General features: G+C 39.2%; 1 protein-coding gene across 5 annotated transcripts; it reads left to right on the top strand.

The window, feature by feature from the left end:
- Positions 1-65: 65 nt before the first annotated feature.
- HAUS2 (HAUS augmin like complex subunit 2) lies at positions 66-12,879 on the top strand. 5 transcript variants are annotated; one of them, XM_045900267.3, is made up of 6 exons: positions 67-198; positions 7,122-7,214; positions 7,559-7,628; positions 8,890-9,022; positions 10,247-10,355; positions 11,863-12,879. In XM_045900267.3, the coding sequence occupies exons 1-6, from the start codon at positions 106-108 to the stop codon at positions 12,070-12,072; spliced, it is 708 nt and encodes a 235-aa protein (XP_045756223.1). In that variant the 5' UTR covers positions 67-105; the 3' UTR covers positions 12,073-12,879. The 5 variants fall into 5 exon arrangements, with proteins under 5 accessions (XP_064426659.1, XP_045756223.1, XP_064426657.1 ...); XM_064570587.1 differs by lacking the exon at positions 7,122-7,214 and having other exon boundaries at positions 69-198; XM_045900268.3 differs by lacking the exons at positions 7,122-7,214; positions 7,559-7,628 and having other exon boundaries at positions 73-198.
- Positions 12,880-13,248: the final 369 nt, after the last annotated feature.

The raw sequence follows: 13,248 nt of genomic DNA, 5'->3' as shown, positions 1-13,248 counted from the left end.
GCTTCCGCCCGGGCCGAAACGCCCTGTGACGTCATCGCCCCGCGCCGCGGGTTCTCCGTGCTTCACACTCACTTTTCGCGCCGGCCGGGGAGGTGGGTCCCAGCCATGGCTGCTGCGAACCCTTGGGATCCCGCGTCCGCGCCGAGTGCCGCCGGGCTGCTGCTGGACCATTTTGTAGCTTCGGGGATGGTCACTCAGGTGCGTGGGCGGCGATGGCGTCATTAAGGGGGTGCCGGCGGTGGCGACAGAAGATGGCTGTGAGGTGGTGGTGCTGGGTGGGGGCTGTGCCGGAGTGGAGGCAGGTGGAGGCCCTTGCAGGCAGCAGTAGCGACGGTTCTGCAGTGGTTGTGCCAAAGCGGGGCTCCGAGCAGACGAGTTTCAGGTGTCTGCGGGCGAGTTATCCTGGGTCAGTTCGTGAGAGACAATAAAGATCAGTCTTCCCCCGCTTTTTTCTCACCCAGTGATACCGCCTGTATATTGTAATGCGTGCGGGGTTGGGAAATACGGGTAAGTGTTAAAACACAAACGTTGCCAAACAACGCTTGTTTGTGTGAGGTATTGAAGCGTGTTTGGGGCGGGAGACGCTGGGTACAGGAGAGCGTCAGGGGAAGCATGCAACTTTAAAGGCAGAAAATAAAGAAATTTTTAAAAATGTTGAGAAAGACCCGAAAGACCTTGGAACGTGAATGCAGGAGGGGAGTAATTATCAGAGAAGAGGCAGATTAGTCCCAGCGGTTGTAGTTTTAGGAGAAATTAAAGATATGAGAGAATAATGGAATCCAAGTGACGAGGGAATGGGGGAAAGTGAGATGGAGGGAAAGAAATTTTGAGATAACGAGCAAGTTGAGGATTTTCTCTAAAAAGGAAACGGAGAAGTAGAAAGGTAAAATCATACGGAGAGATTAGCTGTATGAACATGATGGAAGACTTATGGAAAATACATAACTTTGTATACTTAGAAGAGTCATTAGAGAATTGTACCTTACACTTTTTTTTTTTACAGATTTATTTATTTATAAAAGAGAAAGAGGGTGGGGAGGGGCAGAGGGAAAGAATCTCAAGCAGACTCCTTGCTCAGCTGAGCAGGGGGTGGGGCTCCATACCAGGACCTTGAGATAAGGACCTGAGCCGAAATCAAGAGTGGGAGGCGTAACCCAGGGAGCCACCCAGGCGCTCCTACTGTACACTATGTTTTTTTTTTAAAGATTTTATTTATTTGACAGAGAGAGACACAGCGAGAGAGGGAACACAAGCAGGGGGAGTGGGAGAGGGAGAAGCAGGCTCCCCGCAGAGCAGAGAGCCCGATGTGGGACTCGATCCCAGGACCCTGGGACCATGACCCGAGCCGAAGGCAGACGCCCAACAACTGAGCCACCCAGGCGCCCCTACTGTACACTATTTTTAAGATGAAGAAAGTAAAGGGGCGCCTGGGTGGCTCCGTTGATTAAGCCTCCGACTCTTGACTCTTGATTTTGGCCCAGGGCCCTGGCATGGAGCCCCACCTGGGGTTCCGCGCTTAGCAGGGAGTCTACCATTCTCCTTTCCCTCTCTGCCCCTCCTGCTCACTTGCGCGCGCGCGCTCTCTCTCTCTCAAATAAATAAATAATTTTTTTTTTAATGGAACTAAGGCGTAAGGAGACCAAGAAATTTTTTTTTTTTTTTGAGAGTGAGAGAAAGAAAGAGATCACGAGTGGGGAGAAGGGGCAGAGACAGAGGGAGAAGCAGGCTTCCCGCCGATCAGGGAGCCTGATGTGGGGCTTGATCCCAGGACCCCGGGATCATGACTTGAGTTGAAGGCAGACTCTTTTTTTTTTTATTCTTATGTTAATCCCCATACATTACATCATTAATTTTTGATGTAGTGTTCCATGATTCATTGTTTGTGTATAACACCAGCACTCCATGCACTACGTGCCCTCCTTTATACCCATCACCAGGCTGACCCATCCTCCCACCCCCCTCCCCTCTAGAACCCTCAGTTTGTTTTTCAGAGTCTATCGTCTCTCATGGTTCGTCTACCCCTCCGATTTCCCCCCGCTTCATTCTTCCCCTCCCGCTGTGAAGGCAGACTCTTAAGAGACTGAGCCACCCAGGCGCCCGGAGACCAAGAAATTTACCCAAGGTCACTCAACCAGTGAAATAGATCACAGAGCTCCCTTTTCTGACACATTGTATCATCTCTAAGATGAACTGTGGTAGATGATACTATGACACTATCTTGAGAGTTTAAACTTCTGATGAAGAATTCTTGTAGATTAGTCGAGGTTCTAGTAACCAGAATTTAAGGATTTGGGGGGAGGGGTACAGATGAATGCATTGGAAAATAGGCAAAACATAACTACAGCACTCCCTCAGTTCTCACCTTCTCTTATGTGTTTTCTTCCTACCAAATCACCTGGTAGTCTCACTGCATTGTTTAGTTCTGTAACAAAGTAATTTGGTAAACTCATATGGTAAGACATTTGGGACTTATCCCTCTAGAGTGTATTGGTTTGAGAAATAAACACCTAAGAGAATTTTGACATTGATAAGTCAGCTGTTTGTTGGGGTAGAAGTTGTTTTGAAGAGGCTCTTCCTAGTGTCCCAACTGGCATTCATTAGACAGTTACCTGTTTTGCCTCAGGTAAAATCTGCCAATCCATAGCTCTTTAAGACCATCTTACAATCTTACTACACAACTAGTCCCAATGAGGAAACTTCACAGATTTGTAGTATGATTTTACTTTAAGCAAACTTTACATATGAAAATCTATTCTTATTAGAAGGATTTAGCATTGGTTCTTTCAAAATAATGTTCTATGATCTCTTTAGTCTATCCCTTAAGTGCACATCATCCCATTTGCATTAAAAAAATCAAGTGATGCTTAAAATTGTGATATGATGCAACTCTTCCAGAAAATATAGCTTGTTTGAGTTTTATTTTGTTTTGATCTATATCCATTAAGGAATGATTTAGTGAAAGAAAGTTATAGGTAACTCTCTGTAGGATAAATGGGGTATTTGTTTTTGTTTATGCCGTAGGATTGCTTTTTTTTTTTTAAGATTTTATTTGTTTATTTGACAGAGAGAGAGACAGAGAGAGAACACAAGCAGGGGGAGTGGGAGAGGGAGAAGCAGGCTCCCCGCGGAGCAGGGAGCCCCATGCGGGGCTCCATCCCAGGACCCTGGGATCATGACCTGAGCTGAAGGCAGACGCTTAACGACTGAGCCACCCAGGTGCCCTTGATTGCCCTAGGACTGCTTTATTGGCCTTACATCCTAGCTATTTTTCTGGCAAGCTTTAGTGAGTCATGATAGCTCAATCAAATACATATATACATACACTATATAGAGATATATATAGACATATATATATAGTTTACATATTTATATGTATGTTTATACATCTATATATATAAATCTTATTTTCTCAGTGTGTCCTGCCCACCTCTATATCCCCTCCCCCATTTTAAAGCCTCTGCTTTTAATTTCTCTGCTATACATCTCCCTTTTAATGTCCCTCAGCTAGAATTCAGTATGAAGTAGAAAGGACAAAAAAAGAAGAAAGGATGCCCAAAGACACAAGTTTATACATATATATTTTTTGTACACAGTGTTATCAGGATTTTTATATTATACATAAAAGTCTTGGATTTCAGCTTCTTGTGCCTAGCAACAGAATGAACAGAAATACCTTAAACAGACTCCCTTTTCATGATCCTTTCATTTTCAGTGTCCCTTTACCCTACTGGCATGTAAAGTATATAATATATAATAGCAGTAGTCAACAGTAAAAACTTTTCTGTATTCCCCAATCCTTGCTTTTTTTTTTTTTTTTTAAGATATAAGGCTAAGTCACAATCCTCAAGTAGTTAGAATTTCTATTTATTAGAGAAATTTGGCTACTCTTTCTTTCCTCTCTCCTTTTGGCTCTCCCTTGAACATTGTTATTTTCCATTGGTTTCTCTTACATGTTCTTGGCTAAGCTCCATTACCCTGCTGTTGAACCCAACAGTTTACTAGTTTCCATGTGTGTGGTTAAGATTAGCATATACACAGGAGGGATGAAGAGATACCAGAGAATGAGTAAGTTACAGTGAGAAATGGGAGATGTTTTACTTTTTATTTACCTTCTACCTAAGAGCAGAAAAGAAGAGTGAAAGAGTTATGCTGATATGATGGAAATTCAGTAGATTAGATTCATCCTCATTTCAGCCATGATATATATTTATAGAATGAAATTAAACTAATACTTTTCTCCCCCAGACCTCAATTTTGCCATCAGTAAAGTATCTTGTGTTATCTTCCTCAATGCGTGGCGTATCTTTCTGTCCAGTCACTAGGGATCCTTAGAGTCAATATTTTTTTTTTAAGATTTTATTTATTTGATATATTGAGAGCACAAGCAGGGGGAGTGGCAGGCAGGGGGAGAAGCAGGCTCCCCGCTGAGCAAGGAGCCCGATGGCGGGACTGGATCCCAGGACCCTGGGATCATGACCTGAGCCGAAGGCAGACACTTAACCAACGGAGTCACCCAGGCGTCCCCTCAGAGTCAATATTGACTTGACTTTATCCCTAGTACCCCGTATCAACCAGGATTTATCCGTTTCATCTCTCCAGGGATTCACATCTCTGCCTTCCTTTTCCTTTTTTAACTGCTACTGACCTAGTCCACATTCTCATCTTCTCACCTGGAATGCTGTAGTAGCCACTTGTCTAAATATTCAACCTCCAGTCCTATCTCTCACCTAGTATTTTTGTTTGTTTGTTTTATGTTGTTGGCTAGTTACCAGAGTGATGGGTTTTTTTGTTTGTTTTTTTTAATAGATTTTATTTATTTGAGAGAGAGAGAGCATGAGCAGAGTAAGGGGCAGAGGGAGAAGCAGACTCCCTGTTGAGCAGGGAGCCCGATGGGAGGCTTGATCTGATGTGGGGCTCGATCCCAGGACTCCAGGATCATGACCTGAGCCGAAGGCAGATGCTTAATGACTGAGCCACCCAGGCACCCCAGTGGCGAGTTTTTTTGGTGGTAAAATGCTCATAAAATTTACCATTTTAACCATCTTAAATTTAGTGTACAATTCAGTGGCATGAAGTACAGTCACAATGTTGTGAAACTACTTTCAAAACTTTATCCCCAGGGAAAACCCCATACTCATTAAGTAGTCACTCCCTATTCCTTACTGTCCCCCCCAGCCTCATTAGTGTTATTTTCCATACTATCCCCATTTACATTTCTAAAATATGTATTATATATGATCATGTTACTTCTTCACCAGGAAACCTTGAATTACTCTCATTTCCTGCATTATAATTGCTTGTCACAGCTATCAAGATCTTCACGATTATGTAGGAAACTATGTTTTCAGATTCATCTTCCCCTCCTTTTCACATATATGTTAGTACTAGAATACCTTTTCCTTCCCATCCATTCTTCAATCTTCGAGTGTCTTACTCAGTAAACGCTTATAAAATTGGTTATCTTTGGTCAGCAAATTTTTGCTATTAAGGACCAGAGGGTGAGTATCTGAGGCTTTTAGGTCAATATAGTTTCATCTAGTCTATTGTAGTATGAAAGAAGCCAGAGATAATAAGTAAATGAATGGGAGCAGTTGAGTTTATTCTGGATCCTGAAATTTGAATTTCATGTTGTTTTCATGTGTCATAAAACACTGTTTTTCTTTTTTACCCAGCATTAAAAAATATAAAAACCATTCTTAGCTTATGGGCTATACAGAAACAGGCAGTGGGCTGCATTTAGTTCATGGACTATCATTTCCCAACCCTTTGCCTATAAGATCTCTAAAGATCTCTAAATGTGCTAATATTCTTGAAAAAAAGAAGAGGTTACAGAAAATTATGGATCAAGCCAGGGGATGAACAATATTCTTATTCTGAAGTAACCTGCAATTTAAGGAGGCAATATTTGCAAGCAATATTTTGCATGGAATTAAAGGATAAAAAGGAGCGGGTAAGCTTTTTAGAAGAATAATTCCACCTGGACAAAACATTCCTTTAAGAGAGTATGTGAAAAGAGACAGTATGAATGAGTTATAGCCAATAGAGGTCATTTAATGAATCAGATAAATGATTCCATGGTGGGAAAGTATTTGATTTTAGCCCCAGGAAGGTCAGAAACCAGGTTTTGTTGATTTGTGTAGAGGTAATTCTCCAACAACCTCAAGCTTATCCTTCTTAACCTTAGCCTTCTCTGATAGCTGTCACTAATTCAGATGTATTGTGCATAGTACTTTAGGAAATAGGCAAAGTGATTAAGTCTTGTTTTTCTAATTTTTAAATATTTGGCCAAAGGATTTGTGATAGTGAATATTTAGTGCCTTTTTTTTTTTTAAGAACATAATTCTTTTTTTTTTTTTTTAAAGATTTATTTAGGGGCACCTGGATGGCTCAGTCAGTTAAGTGTCTGCTTTCAGCTGGGGTCATGATCCTAGTGTCCTGGGATCGAGCCCCCTATTGGGCTCCCTGCACTCTGTCTCTCTCTCTTGAATAAATAAATAAAATCTTAAAAAAAAAAAAAAAAAGATTATTTATTTTAAAATGAGAGAGCATGTGCAGGCTGAGGGGCAGAGGGGGAGGGAGAGGAAGAGGGAAAGAATCCCAGGCAGACTCCACGATGAGCACAGAGGATAATGCCAGGCTCAATCTCAGGACCCCAAGATCACTACCTGAGGCAAAACCAAGAGTCCGACGCTTAACCCACTGAGCTACTCAGGTACCCAGACAGTGAATATTTTAAAAACAGGAAATATGGGGCGCCTGGGTGGCTCAGTCGTTAGGTGTCTGCCTTCGGCTCAGGTCATGGTCTCAGGGTCCTGGGATCGAGCCCTGCGTTGGGCTCCCCACTTGGTGGGAGGCCTGCTTCTCCCTCTCCCACTCCCCCTGCTTGTGTTCCCTCTCTCACTGTGTCTCTCTCTGTCAAATAAATAAATAAAATCTTTAAAAAAAAAACCCAAAACATAAAAACAAATATACATTGCTACTGTTAAACTCTGTACATCATTTTTTAAGGGCAGTGTTGGACATAATAAATCCTTTTGTTTTAAGCCCATGGGTATGCTATTCCAATGCACACAGAAACTTTTTGTGACACACTGCTGCTTTCTCTGTTCATTTACCAATAGGAGATGTTAAATATATCCAAGAAATCAGCTTCTTACTTTGCGAACTTCTCTAGACTACAGCAGATCACAGATATTCAAGCTGAAATCTACCAGGTAAATTATGTTGGACTTTTTACTTTCTATTTCTAGTACACGAAAAAAAATTGATTCCAGCAGCAGTTCTCTTGCACTTAGAACATTGTCTAGCACATAGCTGGATAAGTTTTTACTTATTTGTAGTAATAGTCATAGTAGTAGTTAGTAGTAGTAGCAGTAGCAGCAATAGGGCTTGAACACCAAAATGAAAATCTTCAATAAATCCCCTGGGCTCTCATAACGAATCCTCCTCTCTCCCCGCCTCAATATTCATGGGTTAAAGACTATGCCTTTTTTACTAAAGTTTAAGCCTTCGGGCAGCATTCTACGTGAGCTGAGTGTTATTTTTCTTCTTAATGTAGAAAAACCTGGAAATTGAACTTTTAAGACTAGAAAAAGATACAGCAGATGTTGTTCATCCTTCCTTTTTGGGTAAGTAATTGGATGAAATGGGTAATCATTGAAATTTCAACTTTTTCTTGGATTACCTTAATCATACATTATGATATACCATAATTTTTTCAGGTATTGCCCCAAAGCTAATAAAGTGTTCTATTCTGTGCTCAAATAGAAGTCCTGTTGGTTTGACTAGTGCAAATAGCATGAAAAGTGACCCAGGTAGGAGCTCCTCCAATTCAGGAAAGCTTGAAGACAAAAGCTGAGGAACTTTCCAGATTAAAGGAGACTAGAGGGACTCAACAGCCAAAGCACAATGTGGTCATGGATTGAATACTTGATTACAGATTTATTTTACTATAAGGGATGTTATTGAGTTACTTGGTCATATGTCAATATGGACTGTATTAAATACTGGTAGTATTGTACCATTGTTAAATTTTCTGAATTTGATACTTACAGTTACATAAGAGAATGTTCCTATGTGGGGAAATACATGCTGAAGTTTTAGGGGTAGAAGTTCATGGTATCTACAACTTACTCTCAAATGGGTCAGCAAAAATACATGTATTCAGTATGTGGGAAAAAAAATGTAGCTAAATGTTAACAGTTGGTGAGTCTAGGTGAAATGTATGTGGGAGTTCAATGAAACTTTTCTGTAAGTTTGAAATTTTTCAAAATAAAAATTTAAAAGAAGAGTCAGTTGGCAGCCATTAACTGAATTCTAGGCAAAATATTGAAATAATCAGAAATAGCTTGTAAGACATGTTTATTTTTTAATTTCATGTAGAATGTTAGAGGCAGAGATGAGAAAAGAGATTTTATGTGAAGAATACGGCTATGGCGATAAAAACTGGATTAGGGGGCACCTGGGTGGCTCAGTCGTTAAGCGTCTACCTTTGGCTCTACCTTTGACCCAGGGTCCTAGGATCGAGCCCTGAATTGGGCTCCCTGCTCAGCGAGAAGCCTGCTTCTCCCCCCACTTGTGTTCACTCTCTCGCTTGTCTCTCTCTGTCAAATAAATAAATAAAATCTTTTAAAAAATAAAAACTGAACTAGGAGTAGAGTTGAATAATGTAGACAAAGAATTTAGCACTGGATTTGGTGTCAGCAAGCAAAGTAAGAGAAAAATCATCGAAAGCAAAGTGGTTTTGATATTAAAGATAGCAAAGGAGATATTTAGGAGGGAAATGGATTAATTTTTGACACTGATAGTGTCATACCCAAGCAAAAAATAATTAGTGATTTTGAAACTTGTCATATTGCTAACTATGATTACTGTTTTTGGTTTGTATAGCTCAGAAGTGTCATACTCTGCAAAGCATGAATAATCATTTGGAAGCAGTGCTAAAAGAGAAGAGGTCCCTCAGGCAAAGACTGTTGAAACCCATGTGCCAGGAAAACTTGCCTGTTGAAGCTGTTTATCACAGGTTAAACTAAACAGTAGAAACTAATGGTTACACATATTTCCTGAGGGTATTTTTTGTTTAGACTAGTAGTTATTTCATAGTGTAATTCATTAAACAATATATTAGTGACTGTATCTGTTAACATTTTTAATGCTGATACATACAACCAGAAAGAAAATCTTTTGCATTTAAAGAGTTAAGCTGTGGTGAAGAAAAAGACATGCCTTTTGCCCAGTGTGTTTTGGGAATGATATAATGGCTTCAATGAAAGAAATCAGATCAATAACATATAGTAAGATGGGTAAAATTATTTTTATTATTTATAGACCATTTTCTATGAAGTAAACTTGTGTTAATGTTGCCTATATGTAAAAATTCTCTTAGGGAGTGTAAGCAGGGAGAGATGAAAACCATGTCAGCTAAAGGAAAAAAAACCGAGTTGTACTCTCATTTCTGCTGTTTGTATGCCTCAAAACCTTGGGCAAATGATTGGTTTTAACCTCAGCCCCCCAATCCATAGAATGGGCATGCTTTCTGTTGCTCTTTTCCCCATACAATATTGCAAGTATAATAATAAACAATAGTAAAGAATCAAACATCTGGGGATCTGATTGCTAACTTTCTCCACCAGTGCCTCACTCGCTGACCCTTAGCAAATCAGTACCTCTCTTAAGTGTCAGATTTGTTATCTTGTAGTAAAAGAATAAATGTAAAAATCCCATTCTTGTGGATATATTCAGTTATCTATTCAGTATAGTAAAATACCATTAATGTATATGTTATACATTATATATATCAGAAGAACTGAGTAATGATTTTAAAGCATTTTGCAAATGCGAAGATTCAAAGTGGTTTTAGGTGTAGGCAGTTTCAGTCAAGTACATTATCCTTATTATATTCACCTTTCATGGAGAATGAATAGATGGAAATGGAATGAGATTTAATCTAGGGAAATTACTTGTATGAGAAAATGATTAACATTAAGTTTTGTCTAATATTAGGTTGGATACCAGATATGATTAGTGTTGTCTCTCTTTTTCTGTTTGGATGATGAATTAGTTTCTGCTTAAAGTGAAAGAAAATGACATTTTTATCACTGGTATTTCCATAAATGCAGAAAGGTTATTATTGGCTCCCTGGGTTGATTGTAATTCTCTTATCTTGTATTAAAAGTCCTAATTGAAAAGAAAAAAGAGAACACAAAGTAACTAAAAAAAATAGTTGACTTTTTTCTCCCTCTTTTAGCGACATGGTACATTTGCTGGAATTGGCAGTAACTTTCATTGAAAGATTAGAAAACCATCTTGAAACAATTAAAACTATCCCACATTTAGATGAAAATCTAAAGAAAATGGTGAGTATTAACAGTAGCATTTAAGTGTCTCAACTACTTCACATTACATTTGGCTGTCTTTAGTTCTTTTATACTAGAATCTCAAATGTGTGATCTCTTTGTTTAATTTTTTTTTTTTTTTTAAGAGAGGGAGAAGGCGGGAGGGGCAGAGAGAGAGAGAGAGAGAATCTTAAGCAGGCTCCACACCCAGTGCAGAGCATGATGGCAGGGTTTGATCTTACAACCCTGAGATTATGACCTGAGCCAAAATCAAGAGTTGGACGTTTAACCGAGCCGCCCAGGTGCCCCTTTGTTTAACTTTTTGATGGTAAATATTCTAAATGAATTATTTTTTAAAATTAAGATGGCTTTTTTATAGCTTTTCTAGAAGTCATTTTATATTGTTTTATTCTAATATTTAATAAATATGTGTTCTCTTTATTGTTCAAGGGGTTATGCTATAGGTATCAGGAGAGATAAACAGATACGACTACTCCCTGCCCTCAAATTCTCAAGGTTTAGTGAGCTCTGAGATACTCTCTATTTTATAATATTTTTGTGCAATGGATATAGCAGAGAATTATAAAGAAGATGCTGTCTGTTAAGCAAAGAAAAGGGAGGGATTGCTTCTACTTTAGGGAAATTGGGAGTAGAATGGGGGTAAGAATACTTCAGTAAAGTTTTACGTAGAGGTTAGTAGTGAGCTGAATCTTGAAAAATCAGTGAAATTTGCATCAGAAAGAATAGTTTGGCCCAAAGCAGCAATGTGAGGAAAGACATGAAAATTAGCATTGGCCGTTTTGGGGAAGAGTGGTACTCCACTTTGGCCTCAGGTGATTCCTACACCCATTAAAGTTTGATAAACTGTAGGTTAGAGGACTAGGCAAATGAACCAAAGGCAGAGAAACTTGGAGAATAAATACAGGCATTCAGATAAAAGATTTAAAGCATAGGAAAACAAAAGATTATGTAAACTTTGAGATTTGGGATGTCAAATTTCTAGAATGTGTCCACTCTTTGGACAAGGGACACATCCAAAGTAATGAAGTAGCTAGCCTTGGTGACCTGAGGGTGAGTAGGATCAAGAAATCAAAAAGCTGATGACTGTTTTCTGACATGCCTTCCACAGAGAGTAAATCTTCAATCATTGCTGAATTGCAATTAAATCATAAATAAAATTAAAATAAAGTTTGAGATACTGAATGTACATTCAGGTGGAGATATTCAATAGACAAATATGGGACTGAATTTTAGGAAGCAGGTAGGTTTTACAATATAGATTATGGGTCGTTATCTTTGAGATGATAATTGAAGACAAAGGAGAGGTAAACTCATAAATAAAAAGCATGTTCTGTAATAAGTGGGGAGAACACAATTTTAAGAAGCCTTTGTATTAAGGGGCTAGAAAAGGTCAGGTGTGAACTTTTGGTATCATAACCATTTTGCTGTCATAACCATTTATGATATAATAATGATGTATTAATGACATGTAATTTCTCCTATTTTCCCCTTCTTTCAAACACTACAGAGCATGGCATTAGCAAAAATGGATATGTTGGTGACTGAAACAGAAGAACTGGCAGAGAATATACTCAAGTGGCGAGAACAACAAAAGGAAGTTTCTTCTTGTATCCCCAAAATACTAGCAGAAGAAAATTATCTTCATAAACATGATGTTATAATGCCTTCTTTACCTTTTGCTTCTGAAGTTCATGTCCAAACTGTTAATGCCAAGTGATTGTCAACTGTTAGTTTTTGCCTAATTATATGTAGTCATGTGAAGTCTATTTCTAGCCAGTTGTAATACGGGCATTTAGAGGCTCTGCTGCTATTGAAGTACTAAGATTTCAAGTTCACTGAGACCAAATTGAGTTTTCCTTTGTTTTTCATATATTTTCATTCTTTGCAGTAAAACTCTTGAAAATCAAATACAGCTATGACAGTTTATTAACATGAATGCATTAGCCATATCTCAGACAGCAGACATAATAGTCTTTTTAAATGCTTGTTTCTGAATTAGAAGAGTCTTCTTGCAAGTGAAAGTATGTTGATTTTTCCTGTGGGATAGTTACTAAGTGTATAGAAAAGAGCAAACATAACAGGCCTGACTGCTATCCTTTGAAAGGCTTGCTTACAAAGTTGGTCCTTGCCTGGCTTCTAGGAATTTAGATTTCAACAGGGTTCCTTCTGCTATTACTGATGAATTGCTCACTATGCCTGAAGTGTTTGTATAATCTGGTTTGTGCTGAACACCTTTCCTTCTGGGAGTCTAGAATTTTGGTACATGTTAAACAGAAGATACCTATGTGGCTAGCCCATGATAATAACCCTGGGCACTGCATTTCTAATGAGCTTTCATGAAAGACATTTCACACATGTTACACCTTAGTTGCTGTGAGAATTAAGCATATCCTGTGTGACTTCACTAGCAGAGGACTCTGGAAGCTTGTGCTTGGATTCCCCTGGACTTTGTCCCTTGCACCTTTTCCTTTGCTCTTACTCTGTATGCTTTTGTTGTAATAAATCATAGTCATGGATACAGTGATATACTGAATCCTGTGAATCCTCAAAACATCAAACCTCAGGGTGGGGGTGGGGTGGTCTTCAAAACCCTGAGACATGAAGAAATTCCTGAGGGTGTTCACTGGCAGCCTTAAGGATAGGCAAAGAAGAAAGGTAGAACCAAGAACAGAAAAAGGCACGTTATAGTAAAACTTTTAGACATTTACCTTACAAAATGCTCAGATATTTTACCCGAGATTATTGTATATATAAAAGAGCAGTACATTGGGGCACCTGGGAGGGTCAGTCGTTTAAGCTTATGATCTCAGGGTCCTGGATTAAGCCCTGCATCAGGCTCCGTGCTCCCTCTTCTGCCCCTCCCCTCTGTGCTCTCTCGCACTCCCTCTCTCAA

This window comes from Mirounga angustirostris, unplaced genomic scaffold, assembly GCF_029215605.1.
Source record: "Mirounga angustirostris isolate CCGP_5_RB_7025 unplaced genomic scaffold, mMirAng1.0.hap1 SCAF_9, whole genome shotgun sequence".
Lineage (NCBI taxonomy): Eukaryota > Metazoa > Chordata > Mammalia > Carnivora > Phocidae > Mirounga > Mirounga angustirostris.
The sequence above is the reverse complement of the archived record's forward strand: the minus strand, read 5'-3'. Positions and strand labels throughout refer to the sequence as shown.